Source organism: Dioscorea cayenensis, chromosome 19 (assembly GCF_009730915.1).
Source record: "Dioscorea cayenensis subsp. rotundata cultivar TDr96_F1 chromosome 19, TDr96_F1_v2_PseudoChromosome.rev07_lg8_w22 25.fasta, whole genome shotgun sequence".
Lineage (NCBI taxonomy): Eukaryota > Viridiplantae > Streptophyta > Magnoliopsida > Dioscoreales > Dioscoreaceae > Dioscorea > Dioscorea cayenensis.
Window position 1 is genome coordinate 29,054,925 of NC_052489.1, and position 16,292 is coordinate 29,071,216.

The 16,292-nt window shown below is 35.5% G+C and overlaps 2 protein-coding genes and 1 pseudogene across 3 annotated transcripts; all 3 read right to left on the reverse strand.

Annotated features, from left to right (window-relative positions):
• Positions 1-209: 209 nt before the first annotated feature.
• LOC120250257 lies at positions 210-1,600 on the reverse strand (annotated as a pseudogene).
• A 2,010-nt stretch (positions 1,601-3,610) lies between these two features.
• LOC120249343 (replication termination factor 2-like) lies at positions 3,611-7,372 on the reverse strand. The gene is given in 4 exon segments (XM_039257841.1): positions 3,611-4,014; positions 6,168-7,000; positions 7,002-7,190; positions 7,287-7,372. Coding segments are annotated over 3 exon segments (1,107 nt in total). The 3' UTR covers positions 3,611-4,014; position 6,168.
• A 612-nt stretch (positions 7,373-7,984) lies between these two features.
• On the reverse strand, positions 7,985-14,840 carry LOC120250256 (gamma-tubulin complex component 2-like). Of its 2 annotated transcripts, XM_039259052.1 has the most exons (21): positions 14,674-14,840; positions 14,536-14,594; positions 14,416-14,461; positions 14,199-14,285; positions 13,988-14,119; positions 12,660-12,743; positions 12,475-12,573; positions 12,218-12,309; positions 11,951-12,023; positions 11,689-11,841; positions 11,479-11,598; positions 11,292-11,345; positions 10,812-10,895; positions 10,632-10,706; positions 10,395-10,550; positions 10,185-10,310; positions 10,001-10,108; positions 9,862-9,924; positions 9,703-9,777; positions 8,359-8,558; positions 7,985-8,271 (listed from the first exon to the last, which is right to left on the reverse strand). In XM_039259052.1, the coding sequence occupies exons 1-21, from the start codon at positions 14,740-14,742 to the stop codon at positions 8,145-8,147; spliced, it is 2,082 nt and encodes a 693-aa protein (XP_039114986.1). In that variant the 5' UTR covers positions 14,743-14,840; the 3' UTR covers positions 7,985-8,144. The 2 variants fall into 2 exon arrangements, with proteins under 2 accessions (XP_039114986.1, XP_039114988.1); XM_039259054.1 differs by lacking the exon at positions 14,674-14,840 and having other exon boundaries at positions 14,199-14,333; positions 14,536-14,600.
• Between the last annotated feature and the right edge of the window lie 1,452 nt (positions 14,841-16,292).

The window sequence follows — 16,292 nt, forward strand, 5'->3', positions numbered from 1 at the left end:
ATTAAGAAAGGTCAGGTATTATCAATATAGTCTCTAAAAATATATGGCAAAATATACTCATTCATTGCCTATATTAAATAAGCAACAGAATTTTTCTTCACAAGGGGAGCAAACCCTCTATGCGTTGAAAGAGGAAAACACCATTAGTTACAAAATAAACAAAGATGCAGACATAAAAGATGCAATCTCTTGGGACTACATATCACTAATTGAAGAAGCAGAAAACTTTTATGATAAAATCTGGAAACAATGTAAAATAAGTAATAGATATGCCACAAAAACAAGGTCTTTTAGCAATTAACTAGGATTCGCTTCATGTAACATAAGGCACACTAGTATACAACTAAATAGAATTCAAAGCAAGTATGTGGTTACCCTTGAATGAACTACCACAGTTACAACCCCAAGTTTAAGCAGTATATTAACTTAGAGCAAACCTGTATCTAAAATTGAAATCCAAACAGAGCCAGAACATAGGAAGGCAAAATGTAAATGAAACCCATCAGGAACTGTGCAACAATAAAGAACAAGAAAAGAGAAGACACCTTTTTTTTTTTTCTCCCATCCAAAATCTTATTGTTTTCATAACTATCTACTATTATATTCTTCTTTCATCTTATGTTCAATGGGCAAGGTATCAACTGTCAGCACCAAGACCATACAACACACCAGAATGAGTCTTCGGTGACCCTTTGAAGTACAAGGCTTTGATCCTTTGGAACACAGAGGCCGTGAGAAGACTATCAGACCCAGCCTGGTGGCAAGTCCCAATGCGCTTGACTCCGAGCTGCTCTGCCACCTTGCTCAGCCCACCATACAATCCATTGCAAAAAACTTCATCAAATGCTTGATGTCATAGACCACAGGAAAGAAAAATTTGAATGAGTGTAAAAGAACCCATCCTGCGTCGATGGAAGATGCCGGCCAGAGAGAAGCTTGAGCAAGTACCCAAAATCATACGCACTATGGAACGTCACCCATCGAACACTGTCATTCAGCACAACACCAGAGGACATCAAGAGCTCAGCAAAGCGGAATGAACTGACACCCTTCTCCAAATTCTTCTTGAAATCAATCCCGCATTGAATGAGCAACTCGATGGAGTCTTGAGCACACATATCACGGGATGGATCGAAATCCCGAAAGTTGAACTGCCAGACAATACCACGGCCGCCATCGATGGTGGGGAGGTGGCCAGACTCGTTGAAGAGGGTGAGGCCAAGCTGGATGAGCTTCAGCATATCGACATTACCCTTGAGAGAAGCATAGTTGTAATCGGAGGTAGATGGAAAGTTGCCGACCGGGCGGGTCACCATGCCGGGGAACTCGGTGTCCATGGCAGCGTAGGGATACGAATCAACGACCTGGCGAATCAGCATGAACTCCTCCTCGAGGTTTTCCTCCCATACATCTCGGATCTCCACAAGCTCGCTGCTTTCCGTGAACAAAGACATCACTGCATATATATGATCCAAGAAAACCCTAGAAAACCAAGAAATCACAAACGAAACACCTCCAGGGAACCCTAGAACACCATGAAAACCCCAATCAAACCACCTCGCACGAGATCGGAGAGGAATCAGTGATGGAATTGGGAGAGAATTTTGAGAAAAATTAGGGCTTTGATCGAGGCTTGTGAATCGATGTAGAAATAGGGCGAAGGGGAAGAGAGAACAACATGAATATGCGGTATTATGTACCGCGGGAACCGGTTTAGAAAAACCGACATAGTTGCGTGTTCCACCGTCATTGGTTTGAATTCGATGCGGAGAATTGAAGGCATTGAATTATGTCCAGTAACATTGCGACACGTGGACAGTTGATTTGTATTCAATGAACATATTTGGGTCAATGTGATTAACGTGAGAATAAAGATGCTCACTATGTTACAATGGTCTTTTTTTCCTCCTTTTTATTAATAAATTAATTAGAGAAGATAATCTAAACATTTTAAATTAACATAATTAAAAAAATCACGAAAATTTTAAAATTTAAGCATAAATACCCCCAAAAATCATGAAAATTTAAGCTTTTATTTTAAATTGACCAAACTTTGGATTTAATGAATATTAATTTAAAATAGATAATTATTAAATAATACATATTTGTTGATATTAATATTTGATTAAAAAAGGATAATAATCCAAAAACCCATGTTAGATGCTTGGTGAAGGGGTTAAAAATCAAAACCAAAAATAAAAATCATAAAATATATATATATATATAATCACTATAGAAAATATCATCAATGATGCATGGCAATTCTTGAAATATTTATTAAAGGTTTGCATTTTAAAGCCTAGCACATACCACACATTCCTTGCAGCCAAAGTACACATCAACATGTCCATGCCAACATGCAAAGCATCCCCATAAAAGCAATTAAATAATAATAATTCAATTTGCTGTTTTTACACGAATTAAAAAAATATATATTTACATATATTAACTGCACAAAATATGCACAATAAAATAATACAAGATGATAGAGAAAATTATTTCATTAAATTATTTTGAGATCTCAAACAAAAGGTTGAGCATGGGACAACGCAATTGGGCAAATACCAACTATACAAATACAGAATTAGAGCATATTACTACACATGAGCAGAATAAGAGTTTACTTTCTGCATTTTATTAAGAAAACCTGAAAATCATAGCATTTGTGATTTTTTAGTTTAATAATAATAATAATTATAATTATAATAATTATAATAATGACCTATTGCTATGATGCCTAGATGGACATACAACAACAGTAGTTGAATAGAAAAAATTGGTGGGAGAGTTTCATGTTGCAACAAACTTGAAAATGCATAATTCAATTCGCCACAAACAAATGAAACAAACTTTTTCTTGTTTACTGGGCAAACAACAAAGATGGCAGATAAACCCAATTCTCACAACATAGATGCAATCACAAAAAACAAAATGAATATCAAATCAAGATCGCTCTAACGTTCATGCGAGTACCTAACCACAGCAACAAAATTAGTCAGAACATCAAAAACGAAAGCTAAAAAAGAGAGGAAAAATTAATTAAGAAACCGATCCTCTCGTACATGCCCAGCTCTTTGATTGGATTGGATTGGATTGGATTGGATTAGGTTAAATGGTCAGTACCATGTTCTTTTCATTCACTTGGCAAAAAGAGAAAACCCTAGATTCATTCATAACAATGGCACAAAAAGTCTTCAGTAGTTGAAGGTCTTAACCAACAAAATGACCAAATATCCAAAACCACATGTTCTCATGCCAATATGTGGATCTAAGTTGGTAGCAAGACTAATCAATATGCATTCAGTCTCGAAATCTGATTAGTAGTTATGACTACCACATGCACTGTGGAGTGTTCTATTTGTGCACAGAGCAGTTAGAGATGCAACAAAAAAATAAAATTGGAAAAAGAAAACAAAACCTTATAATTGTTGAATATCCTTATAAAATTAAGATTCTAAAAGATATAAACCCATCGAAGTATTTATGCAGGAATCGGTTTTAAACAGGAGTATACAAGCAATTACTGATTTTGCCAAAATAAATCTATTTCAGCCAAGGAAAGTAACAGATATGTAAGGCAATTTTATAAGCTATAGCAATAACAAGTATGTCAGACAACACCACAAAAGATTGGCTGGGAAGAAAGTTATTGCCAGAAGCCTGGCTGTACATACACAAAGATTTAGACTTCAAACCATTATAGTGAGTATTAATAGGTACTAAATGATCGTTTGAGTGTACAATCAGAAGTTCCATTAATTGCAACAGGCACATGAATTGACCTAACACATGCATATAATCAACACATTTGATCCCATTTTGTTTTCTTCCCAGTCAGATACAGAAATCTTGATGAGAAGTAAACAGGATACTCATCAGAACTACAGACAGCAAGTGATGGAGGAACAAGAATGTTAACAAACTTACTTGCAAGTACCAGCTCACCACCAACTTATATGAACTGATGTGTATCAATGGATGATCAATCCCCCACTTGTTTCCTCCAGATAATTCCTGAATAAAATGAGTCACGAAAGAAAAGGCAAATAGTCATGTTTTGCAAATAACTAGAACTTCCAAAACATTGAAGGAATATCTTTCTGTTGCTGAAGGAAATAAATTCATTGCAGCTCGGACACAAATACCAAAATGAACACGATGAATGTTATAGCTGACGCCTAATTTCAGGTTTCTTAGTTACATCATGCTTAGCAATCACTGTATGATCTCACGAAGAAGCTATATACATATTTGTTTACACTCTTACGGCATGTCTATTTGCACAATCCTGCTAATGGATCCTCAGAACACTATTTGACAATACTGCTAATGCAGAAAAAAACATTTTTGCCAGAATGTATATTAGCCACTTTTGTCACACCGCAATGGCGTCCTCATTGACATAAGCCAAATTAATAGATAGAGGGCTTAACTTTGGCATAACCACAAGCTGTTTGCACATCAGGCCATATGAAAATTTTTTTAAACAAAAACAAAATATAACTTGCTTCTTCCCAAAATTAAGGGAGAGCATAACATCACAAATAAGCTAACTATCAAGACAAATAAGGTTTTCTAAGTGACCTGCTGTTCGGAATGGCCTGCGCTCCACAGCCAAGTAGGTGTTCTATATGAAGTAATGCACTATTTCAAACACATACAGAGTTTTCCCTATTCACAATGTACAGTTTATTTCAAAAAATTGAATATGCACAAACCACTACACAAGCAAGCCTTGTTTGGATCAAATGGCATACAAAAAATGAAAAACCTCCTGAAAAGCTCAAAACAAATCACAAAAAGCTTGTCCTGAGGCTAATGCAGGACTCTTGACACAAAAAACCTTGAGTGATTCACCTCATATACCAATGCACACATTTGCATACAAGAGACACACTGCATCAAATGCACAACGGAAAATGACAAATGCACTTAGCTAATTAGTGACAAATCAGTTACACCAAATGGCTAATTGTCTAGTTGACCTACTACATAGATATAACAAAGAAGAAGAAGAAGAAAGGAAAGAAAGAAAGAAAAATATTAGCAAAAAAAATTTACCATGCCGAACTATTTCATGAAAATTGTCAATACCAGCACAGTTTAGCAATAAATAAATTAACACTGGTCAATAAGTACATCAAATAGCTCAAACAACAAACAGTTCCACTCAAAATATTTGAACAGAAGCATTACCAACAACTACAGAAAAACAATAGCCTAGGCCATCAGTCATGAATTCCAGACATTGGGAGAAACTAAAAAAAGAAAGAGCGATGAACAAATATGTTTGGAGAAGCATGAACACTCCAAACTTGAACATGTTCAGTTCACATAAAAAATAACTACATAGTTTCATTGATCACATATCCAACTTATTTAGCGAATAAATAAATAAATAAATAAATAAATAAATAATAATAATAATAATAATAATAATAATAATAATAATAATAATAAAGAAAGAAAGAAAGAAAAATATCCGGATGAGGGGAGAAGAAACATTTTACATTTTATATATGCCAGTACAATGATTGCCAATGGTAGCAAAAGAGTGATTAAAGGCTCTGTGTGACATTTTCATAAAACCATCACGAGAAACAACTCCTGCAACAACCTACAATTCAAATTCCAAATGTTCAGAATTCAGGCATGCCCATTGCAGGGCATAAATTGTTCCTATACTTGAAATTTAATTTCAATGGCTGAGATAAATGAAATTAAGCATTTCCACACAAAACAAATCTTCCTGTAGCTAACCATGGACTTGCAATTTCAAATATAGGAACAATTTATGCTCAATGCTAAAATGAACTGAAGTCACCCTCCAACACACTTCCATATATGTTCAATTGTGTTTTGGTTCCGCGCGTTTTTAATTTCCATTTACAACCTTATGAAAATATATCATCTCATTATTCACTACTTAAGACTTCCTGTAATAACAGAATCCATCTCAAATACTCCATGGATAACAACATAGAGACATAGACATTTCGATTTCAGTAATAATTTTTCCACTAATAATTTTATACAAAGGCTTGCACATTCAATGCTGAAATTATAAGTTTAAACTTTATGAAGAACAACATAGAAATAAAGCACATAAATCCAGTTCTAATAATCTATTACCATACTAAGGAACCCCATATCCATAAAAACCTCACCTCAGTTCCTTCCAAGGGGAAGCGATCTGCAAGAATATGTCTCCTTGAAATTCGACTTCTTCTTTGATGAAATAAAAATAGATTCATAAACTTCCTTGGTAGCATTAGCTGGCACAGCAATCCCGGCCTTGAACTTCTTGTGATCTCGATCCTTCCTCCCGTCTTCAATCTCATCCCCACATCCTCTCTTCGCACCATCAACAAAAGCCCCCAATGCCTTCTTCTCCTTCCTCTCTTTCACCTTCCCCACTTTTCCCCTCTCCTCCTCCATCCTCTCCCTCAAAGCCGCCACCTCCTCAGCAGTCCCATTGATCACAATCTTCTCTGAGTCCGCAAACTCCTTATGGCAAACCAAACAAGCTGAAGTCTTGACCTCTTTGAATGCCTTAACACTTAAAACATGCCCACAACCCCGGATCGCAAGAAACCCATATTTTCCATTGAATTCAAGCCCGGTGATCGGGCACTGGAACTTCGCCTCTGAATCACTCCGCCCAGGGACAGGAGAGAGATGAACAGGAATCATATCTTTGAGCCCGCGGATGTGGCTGAAGGCCTTGGGGAGCTTCTTGTGAATCAAGGCCTCGACAAGGGGCTCCTTGTTGAACAGCGAGCCAAGGCGATCGATGACAACTGGGGGAGCGAGTGGCTCCGACGAAAGAGCGCAGGTGGTCCAGCGAGAGAGACGAGTCTCGTTAGGATCGACCTTGTCAGGCTTTTTCACCGCGTACATATTGAGGTAGCAGTCGCGGGACTCGGCTCCGGTGGCACCGCCATCGCCGCCGCCGCCGCGGAGGCGGAGGCGGAGGGGTGAGGGAAGGAAGGAGGGCGGTGGAGATTGGGGTTGAATCGGGTAGAGGCCTTCCATTGGAGGTGAAGTACGAGTCTAGGGTTATGATTTGGGATCGGGGAAGGAGGAGGGATTTGAGATGGGAGAGAGTGAGGAATTGTGATGGATTTAGGGTTAGGGTTTGGAAGCGGGGGTTGAGATCAGGGGGTTTGGATGAGGAGTTGAAGTTCCTTCTGATGATCCATTTCTAGGGTTTCGCTTTTCTCCAATCGCGGGCTTGAAGAGACGAAGAGTTTCTGTATATCTATATATATCGAGCTCACCGTCACAGGCGTTGTAAACGGGTCGGATCTGGGAGAGCAGACCCAAACCCGAAAACACTTAGAGTTTGAGCCAGCTTAGGAAATGTCTCCATGTTAAAGTAATAAACAAATATTTATATTTTTTTTTTTTTAAAAAAAAGTATATAAGACAATTTATTTATTATATTAAGAAAAACTTCATGTAAATCATATAAAATCATATAATAACTGTGTTTATTAATTTTATAAGATTTTATCTTTATATATCTTCGTAAGAACACTACTTAGAAAACAATAAAGTTGCATATTTTTTTATCAAAAGATAAATAATCCTATTTTCAGAGACATATCATTAAACCTCTATAATAGTGCTCAAAGCATTACATCTTCCATGCCGAGTTAGGATTTACCTGACAAAAATTTCGTTACATTGAATTAATAAAAACAAATACATCTACTTTAAGAATAAACCTGTTCAAGGGTTGAGCTACTCGCCTAAACCTGAAAATCCGCCTAAAAATTAAGAGAGCTTGGACAAATATATAAGACTTGATGACCGGGTCTTGGATTAAAAAAAAAGTCATTTTAAAAACAGGCCAGGTTTAGTTTTCATTGTTAAAAGCCCGAGTTCGGCTTAGTCATGTATTCATCATGCTTCTTTTGAAGAAATTTGGGTTGATATGCAAAACCACAGTGATTCATCACAATCACAGATTCACAAAAAAAAAAAGCAACCAAAAAAAAATACATGGCCAAATAAAAGTCATACAAATAAATGCATCCTGGAGATATTCAGATTGACATTACAGTAAACCAAAGATTAAAAATGGAAGCACTCTGTTTGAGATTGATGTGATTCATAAACTAGGGTGAAAACACAAGAACTCATTGATCGGTCCCCACTCCGAGGATGCATTGTGCGAGCCGTGTTAAGTATGGCTCTGTTTGTGAATTGTTGCTCAAAAGAGGTACCAGACTGTGAAGCTCGGCATTGAATTCCTTCTCGAAATTCCTGCAAATACAGGAAGTGAAAACTGTATCAGGACATGTTATCGAATAATTGGTGAAATCACAAGCGTTGAGTCCTAGTTTTTATTACATGATGGAATCTGATATAGTACTGTTCTCTGCAGCTGATTTTAGTGTCGGACTATTAATCCTTGATCTTCTCAATCTGGACTTTGACATTCTAGATGAAGCTTCAGCTGCATCGTCCGGCTCAGAGTTATAGACTGATGGTATCAATAGCTGAATGGAGCATGCGTACCTAAGGCATATCGCTTTGAGTTTCTCCAGCTTCTGCATATAGATGATGTATGTACTTAGGCAAAAGGCAAAGAGGAAGTATTGGTCAATAGAATGACTATTACAAGCACTGTAAATCAGATATTTCATGAGCTGCTTATGAAGTATTGGCGTCTTTACATGAAAAAATTTACAAAAATTTTTTTAGAAAAGCACGAATTTGAATGTAGCTGATTTCCCAAAATTGCCGGCAAAAATAACAAACCTTGGCCCTGAAATTAGACATGTTCTAATGTCACAACAGCTGTTTGGAGCAATCTTGAGATCTAATATTAACGACGCAATGAAGGCTGTGTCTGAAAGTTGGCTACGTTATATATCCTTTGCATGGCATCCCTATGGGCGATAGTATAAGATCAGGCCCTCTTTCTAACTAGACTTTTTCCTAGAAATAGCACTAACCCAACCAAAGCATTCATTTGACTCCCTCTAATTTTATCATCGGATGAACAAAGCATAAGAAACTAAATTAAAATAATATGAGCATTCCCTAGGTTATATAAATATAAAATTGAGGGAAATAAAAACAAATATTAGATGCTAAATGGTATCGCATAGTAACCATATTTAACATTTTTTGCTTGATTTTGAATGAAAGAACAAGATAGGTTCCACACGGATGAGCGCGCATTGTTCACCAGAAAATTTCACCACTTCATACTTCATAGCTGAACATAATTCAAGTGTAGTTTTATGAAATGTGCAGTAAACTGAAGCAATAAAAGTCAATAGGAAATCCTTTAGGGGTAAAACAGAGAATGACATTATTTGAAATGACCTCACATCTATATGGCAAACAAAGAAGATGACAAAGTAATTGCATTTATGTTGCACTAAAGGATCACACATAAAATAAGTCATTCTTACTATGTGGTAATATATTAGAAAATAGATAACACAGTAATGAAGAATAAAAAAAATATACGCAGGTCAATTAGATTTGCTACAACTGGAAAAGAAAAAGGACTTCTCATATAGAGAAACTGGATATACTTTTGATCAGCAAAGAAGCGTAAATACACCAGATGAGCACATAAAACTAATAAAAATCATGCTCAGTCTATATACAATGCTATCTTATAACATGTATAAACAAGCACTTTATCAACTTTCACAAACAGGCAGGCAGAATATGCACCTTGAGAAGCTGAGGCCAAAGGAGCAGGCATTCTTTCAAACATTTTTGGAGGAAGAAATCGTGAAATTGGATAACCTGTTATCATGCTTAAAAATGAAAACCAAGTATACTGATGATTACATTTAAGTCAAGATAGACTATCACTAGAGTAGGAAATACCTCATCTATGCTCTTCACATTTCGAAGACGATTATGCATTAAATGCCAATTTGGTTCAAGAACCTAAATTTTAAACATTATAACTGTCAGAAAATTTCAATGAATAAAGGCTTATATAACTACAGAAACCACACATTACCTCAAAAGTCAAATAATGCAAAAGACTGTTTATGAACATCAGCATGCTGCGGCAAAGTAACGAAGATCGTGATATGGCTGTTCCAAGTGTGTTAAGGCAACGAAATCCCTACAAAAAGATGACAATAAATAGAAAAGTACAGCATTTGTGAAAGAAAAGATAATGAAGAAGAAAATAAACATACTTGATGTACTTGCCACGCCACACATAGCTGCCGGTTGACATGCTTACAGTGAAAAAGGAACCGGAAAATCAACTGGTATTTTGTTAAAGCTTTTCTTGAAATAACTAGTGATAATGGCCACTGAACCTGCAATACTTAAGAGTTAAAGGTCATGCACAAAAGTGGTCCCGGTGGTAAATGACAAACTAGCAATGGACAAAAGTCAGATACCTTGTAACTGAGGGAGAACGTCTCCAAGCCAGTAACCCTAACAGGCTTGGTCAGGTCATCACCATCACCATCACCAACAGTTTCACCCAAATTCGAAGGGTAAGGGGAATCCAGATCTTTAAGAATGGACAACCTCTTGAGCAATGATGTTCTTTCCTAAGAGGCAGATGATAAACAGGAAAAGTTGCCAAATTAATCAATTGTTAAGTGCAAGCATTTACAACTAATACAACTTACCACACAGCATGCTAATTCCTCATGGCATGGATCTGCTGCTGCAGCAGTGGTGCGCAAAGCAAGGTCAAGAAGCGACTGTTGAAATAATACCACAAATTTAACTTTAACTCATCTTTAGCAGGGATATATACGCAAAACAGAAAAAAGAGAAAAAATCAATAATGTTATACTGTTTCCAACCTGCAACTTCTCGACAGAAATTTCATCAGGTCTTTTAGCAAGCTCATCTCGAGCAATATCCATGAAATGGACCAAAAAATCACCCTGGAATACAATGGACACCTTAAGAGAATCATTTTTCAAAATAACATTCACAAAAAGGAGTAACAACTTAGTGGCCTGCCTAGCAACTTTAGCATTAAAAATTGTTCACAAGAAGAAAAATCTGGACTTATTAAGATGCAGAAAGATCAAATGTTCAAAACAACCACAATGAGAAATATTAACTAGTAAAAAATATAAATAATAATAAATCAAACTTTGACTTACTGCCTCACAAGCAAGGACCTTTTTATCATGTGCAACAAAGAAGATTTATGGGGGTGAAGCAAATTGCACAGTATAGACAAAAACTAGTTAACCCAGAAACATCTCAGGGTATGCAGACCCATGGATACACCTATTTGAAAAGCAAAATGAAAAATAAATAACATATAGTACCTGGTCAAGAAGTAAATATCGCTTCATTGCTCGGAGTTTCCCAATCAGATCATACTGCAGAAAGAATTTAACTATTCTGATATCAGATCCTAAACAGAAGCCAAAGGTGAAAGAATGATTTTGTCAGTAATAAAAAAAACTAGCTGAAAGGGTACCAGTAGATTATTCAAAAAGAAAAAGGTCATACCTTGTCTTTCATAAGATTCAAAAGTTCACAACTTGCAAAATCATAAGCAGTTTTGATACATTCAAAATACTGATGATTTGATCCAAAGGTCATCAGTTTTGAATTTTCTGACACAGGGACCTAAGCATATGACAAATTAGAAGTGTTGATGGCTATGCGAAAGCCAGTGCCTGATGAACTACATAACAGCTAAGAACAACAAAAGAATACCTGAACATTGTGCCCACATTCTCTCATTACATTCAAGTACTTTCCAGTTGTTAAAATTGTCCCAGAAACACTTGTAAGGAAGCTAGGGATGCTATCTTTGAGGCTATAGCGCTGTTGCCAATACTTGGCGTCATAATCCTGTGTAAGGCTTTCCTACAAAGATGAATATTAAATAGCATTGAGGCACAAGATGTAATAGCAACTCCTAAACAGGTAATGAGCATAAAAAACAGCAGCTTATCCAACAAAATAAACTAGATACCTTCTGCAGTGCCTTGTTCCCTGCAATGAAAAACTCACCATAAGGATCATCAATAACCCCTTCATAAACCCACCTGAAGACAAAATCATCAATCGCATACTCTGAAGACTCCACAAAATGTCAACAGGTAAATCATCAGATGGAAAGAATCAATATTAAAGTATGTTATAGCATAAAAGGAATAAGAGAAGGCCAAAAGCATTTCCAATGAATAAAAATTTAAGGGAAACTAATAAAACAAATGTGCCCCCCATAGGCCAAGGATACCTCTCCAATATGCACATATATGCAGAGTTGGCACATTGTGTCATCTTCTCTAGCAATGATCGAACTGCATTATCACCTGCCATAGCCTTAGCCTGTGATTACAAGAAGATGATGATAAAAAAAATCATGACAAATTTTCCAATTCCCATTTAACAAAACAAATTCACAGATCTTCTCAAATAAGTTCAAAATACATAAAGAGAAGTATATAACCAACCGAACACAGATGAAAGGTAAAAAATTCAGAGGCTCTTTACCTGACTCTGCAAGAGGTTGAGAGTGGCAGAACCAAACAAATTATCCGCAGAAACTTTCTCAACCACAATGCCCAAAGCATGCAGTGAGCCCATCATTGGCTGAACATAGCAGACAGGGTAAAAATCACAAAGTTATCAATGATGCAAATGGAGGTGCTGTTTTCAAGCAAAAACAAACATCCTACCTGACAATAAAACCATAATCCCTGAACAGAAAGTCTTCCTATGCGGAACTGATGCTCCAGCTGCGCCACCATGGCCTGGTAATCCTGATTACAAGTGAAAGAATAAATGGATAACATGAGAAATAATAGTAAAATAGTAGAGCATTCATTCATATGCAAAGGAAACCATAACGTGAATAAACATAAAAATGTTGTAAATGGCAAAGGTATCATATATTCTAGAGGGGGAAAAAAGTAAATCAATGACCACTTTTTCTCAAAAAAAAGGTATCTTATCAACAATTTTTAGGGCTGGCTGTGAATAAATTATTCATTTATTGGCAAATGAAACCACAAACTATATAAAAATGTTGCATATGGCAAAAGAGTCATATATGATGGAGAAGGCAAGCAATCAGTAAACACTGTTTCCAAATCTTGATTTAGTGATGATCATGGATAAAACATTCAATGAGAGACAACTTAAACCATAACTGAAATAAATTGTCTGCATATTAAGAGAGTCGATTGCTGGATCACAGAGAAAAAGACAAGTGATCAGTGATCACTGTTCTCAAATAAAGGTATCTCCAAGATCCAACAATGGAATATAGTGATGGTCATGAATATTAACATTGTTGGACCAGGCATTTCCCTTGCACTAACTAGTCTTAGCCAAAATCATAGAAATCTCAACACCATTTTGCCTTTTAATTGATTAGCTAGGTAAGGCCCTTTTTACTGTTCTTTGTCAGATTAAAATTCCAATAGCCTTGAACATGCGCGTAACACCAAGATCCAAAATGAAATAAAGCTCGCTAATGATCACATTTTTACATTTTATCCAATAGAAAATATAAATTCAACAAAAACTTAAAGAAAATTTTGTTTCTTTAGGTCCTCTTCAAGCTTTAGAACTCTAGTTGGTCTTAAATGGACCGCTAGTATATATGTATAAAAAATAAAAAATAAAAAAGCATTGGTTCACCCTACATCATTCTGAACATCAGCTAAATGGCATTTATGCAAATCAACTGGCAAACTTTTCTTCCCTTGACTACAAACATATGTTATGACTAAGTGCCAGATATAAGCATATGAAAGGACAATTCCAAAATAACCATAATCAATATTTCCTAAAATGAGTCAGTTTGCTAACAGAAAGTTGAAGTGATTGAATCTTTATTTTCCCACATCCACTCTATCACAGAACGATCTATATTTGTGTGAAATATCTTAAGACCAAACTTTGTCATAAAACGACTGTAATTTATGATTCTGCATGATCATGCAACAAAGCTTGGGTATAAAAAGCAACACCACTGGGAAAGACAAAGAAGGACATTTACCAAAAGAAGGGCCCTCAGAGCAGCAGCAAATGCATGGTTAACAAGGCCACTCTTGAACTGCGATTTTGCCTCCACAAACTGGCTGACTAAGAGATAGTTCTCACAGAGAGGAAATATCCGCTGTGTCAATTCCTGGACATTGGCATAGCTTTCCAATCAGTCCCTATTCCCTTCTTCAAAACCCCAACCTCACAAATCACCTCCCCCTCACCTGCAGCGCCAAATCCATTGATGGATCAATCTGAAAAACCACACGGCTTTCCTTCCCCCGCACTCCCTTTATCGATATGTACCGCCCCTAAACACCCATCAGAGCATACAGCAAATCATCAATGACCAACAACTCCTAAATTTCCACCAAAAACAACAACTCTTCATCATCTCATCATCAACGTCTACAAAATTTCCCAAATTTTGCAAGCTAATACCTGAACTGAAACAGGATAAGATCCAATCACATTCTCCGAACCGCGACTGCAAATAAACAGATCAAAACAATGAGATTCACTGAAATCAAACTCAAATCACAGCAAAATTGTCAGTAGTACCAGAATGTCTCCACGGGGTAGGGTTTAGCTCCGGACGGCTGAGGAGGCACCTTGATTTCCTAGGTTTTGAAGAAGAAAATCAGTAATAGATTGAAATAGACAAAGATTTGGGAAGTCGAGCATCCAGTGAGTGAGTACCAGGTGGAATCGGCCGGTGAGGAATGGGCGCTCAACATTCCACCGAGGGGTCGCCGGCGCCGTCTCCATAGAAGAGGGAGAGAAAGAGAGAGAGAGAGATCGCCGGCGCGACGCCGGAACCAGAGGAGAAAACCGTCCTGTTGTGAAAATCGAAAACCCGAGTACCACGAATTCGTCGGTTTTTTTTATTTTTATTATTATTTTTTTTTTTACTGCAAGAGAAATTGAAAGTGATTTAAAAAGAAAAAGGCCCCTTTTATTATTACCAAGGACCATTACTAAAACAACTCCTACCAGATAAACTAGTTTATCCCTCAGATTTCAAAAGACTTTTGAACATTTATAAAATAAATAATTAGGTATAATTAATGTTTTTCAATTATTAGCATTATAAGTAATATACACAAAAATTTTAATGTTATAAAAAAATTTAATATCATATATAAAATAATATAATTAAACAACTCATACCGTATAAACTATTTTATACCTTGGATTTTAAAAGTCTTATAAACATTTATTACATAAATAATTAGGTGTAATTAATGTTTTTTAATTATCAACATAAGTAATATACATAAAAATTTAAATTATTCCTTAAAATGCTATCTGAGTAGATTATACATCTACTTTAATAGTATGTATATATATATTATTTTAGAATAATAAAAACTATAATATAATTTATTAATCTAATTAAACTTTATGATAGGGCACATTAAAACTAAAAAAATAGCAATAATGACTACCATAGAGGTATATATTTGTACTCGTTTTTTAAATTTACTTTTACAAGGGCAATTTTTTTTTTAAGAGAAGTTACAAACCCTTTATACATTAAAGATGTGCACATAAAACAACACTTGATTGTCCAAATCCATGTCCCTTCAATCAAGACTCAAGAATGAGATGTTTAAGTTGTGAATATGTTTTTTAATGAATTTTGAATGTCTCACTCTTGTTTTTCATATATGACGAAATACTGCTACTTATGAGTTCTGGTAGCCCCAATTTTTTCTCTTGATAAAATATTTACTACAAACATTGGTAGAACATTTGAGGGTAAATTTTTGGCAAGGTACCAAACTATAGTCTTTTTTTTATTATGGGGTTGAACTCAATTTAAATCAAAATTATTACCCAACTTTAAACCTTGTGGTTACCCAAGAGATTTCAACCTATTTTTTTATGATATAGATGCAAAAAATTATAAGTCAACATATACATGATATAGTGTTCACCAAATTAATAATTTTATCTCACATGCTTATAGAAATTTTTAAAGTCAAATCATCAAAAATTGATCAAAATTTATCTAGTGACTATTCAATGAAACAAAATTAAAATTGAATAATTATTTTGACTCAAATTAAAGTTTGGACTCTCAAATGAAAGCAAACCGTAATTTCGTGTCTTATAAAAAAAATTTACCCTAGAGTTCAAAATCAGCTATGACTTGTTTGATTATTATTATTATTTATTTATTTATCATAAAATTAAAATTAGTAAATTTAGGATTTAAATAGAAGCATTGTTATTTGGGTCTAACATTTTTTTTTAAAACCATAATTTTTTTTGAACATTATTGTATTCTAATTTTTCAAAACTTAAATGTTTTA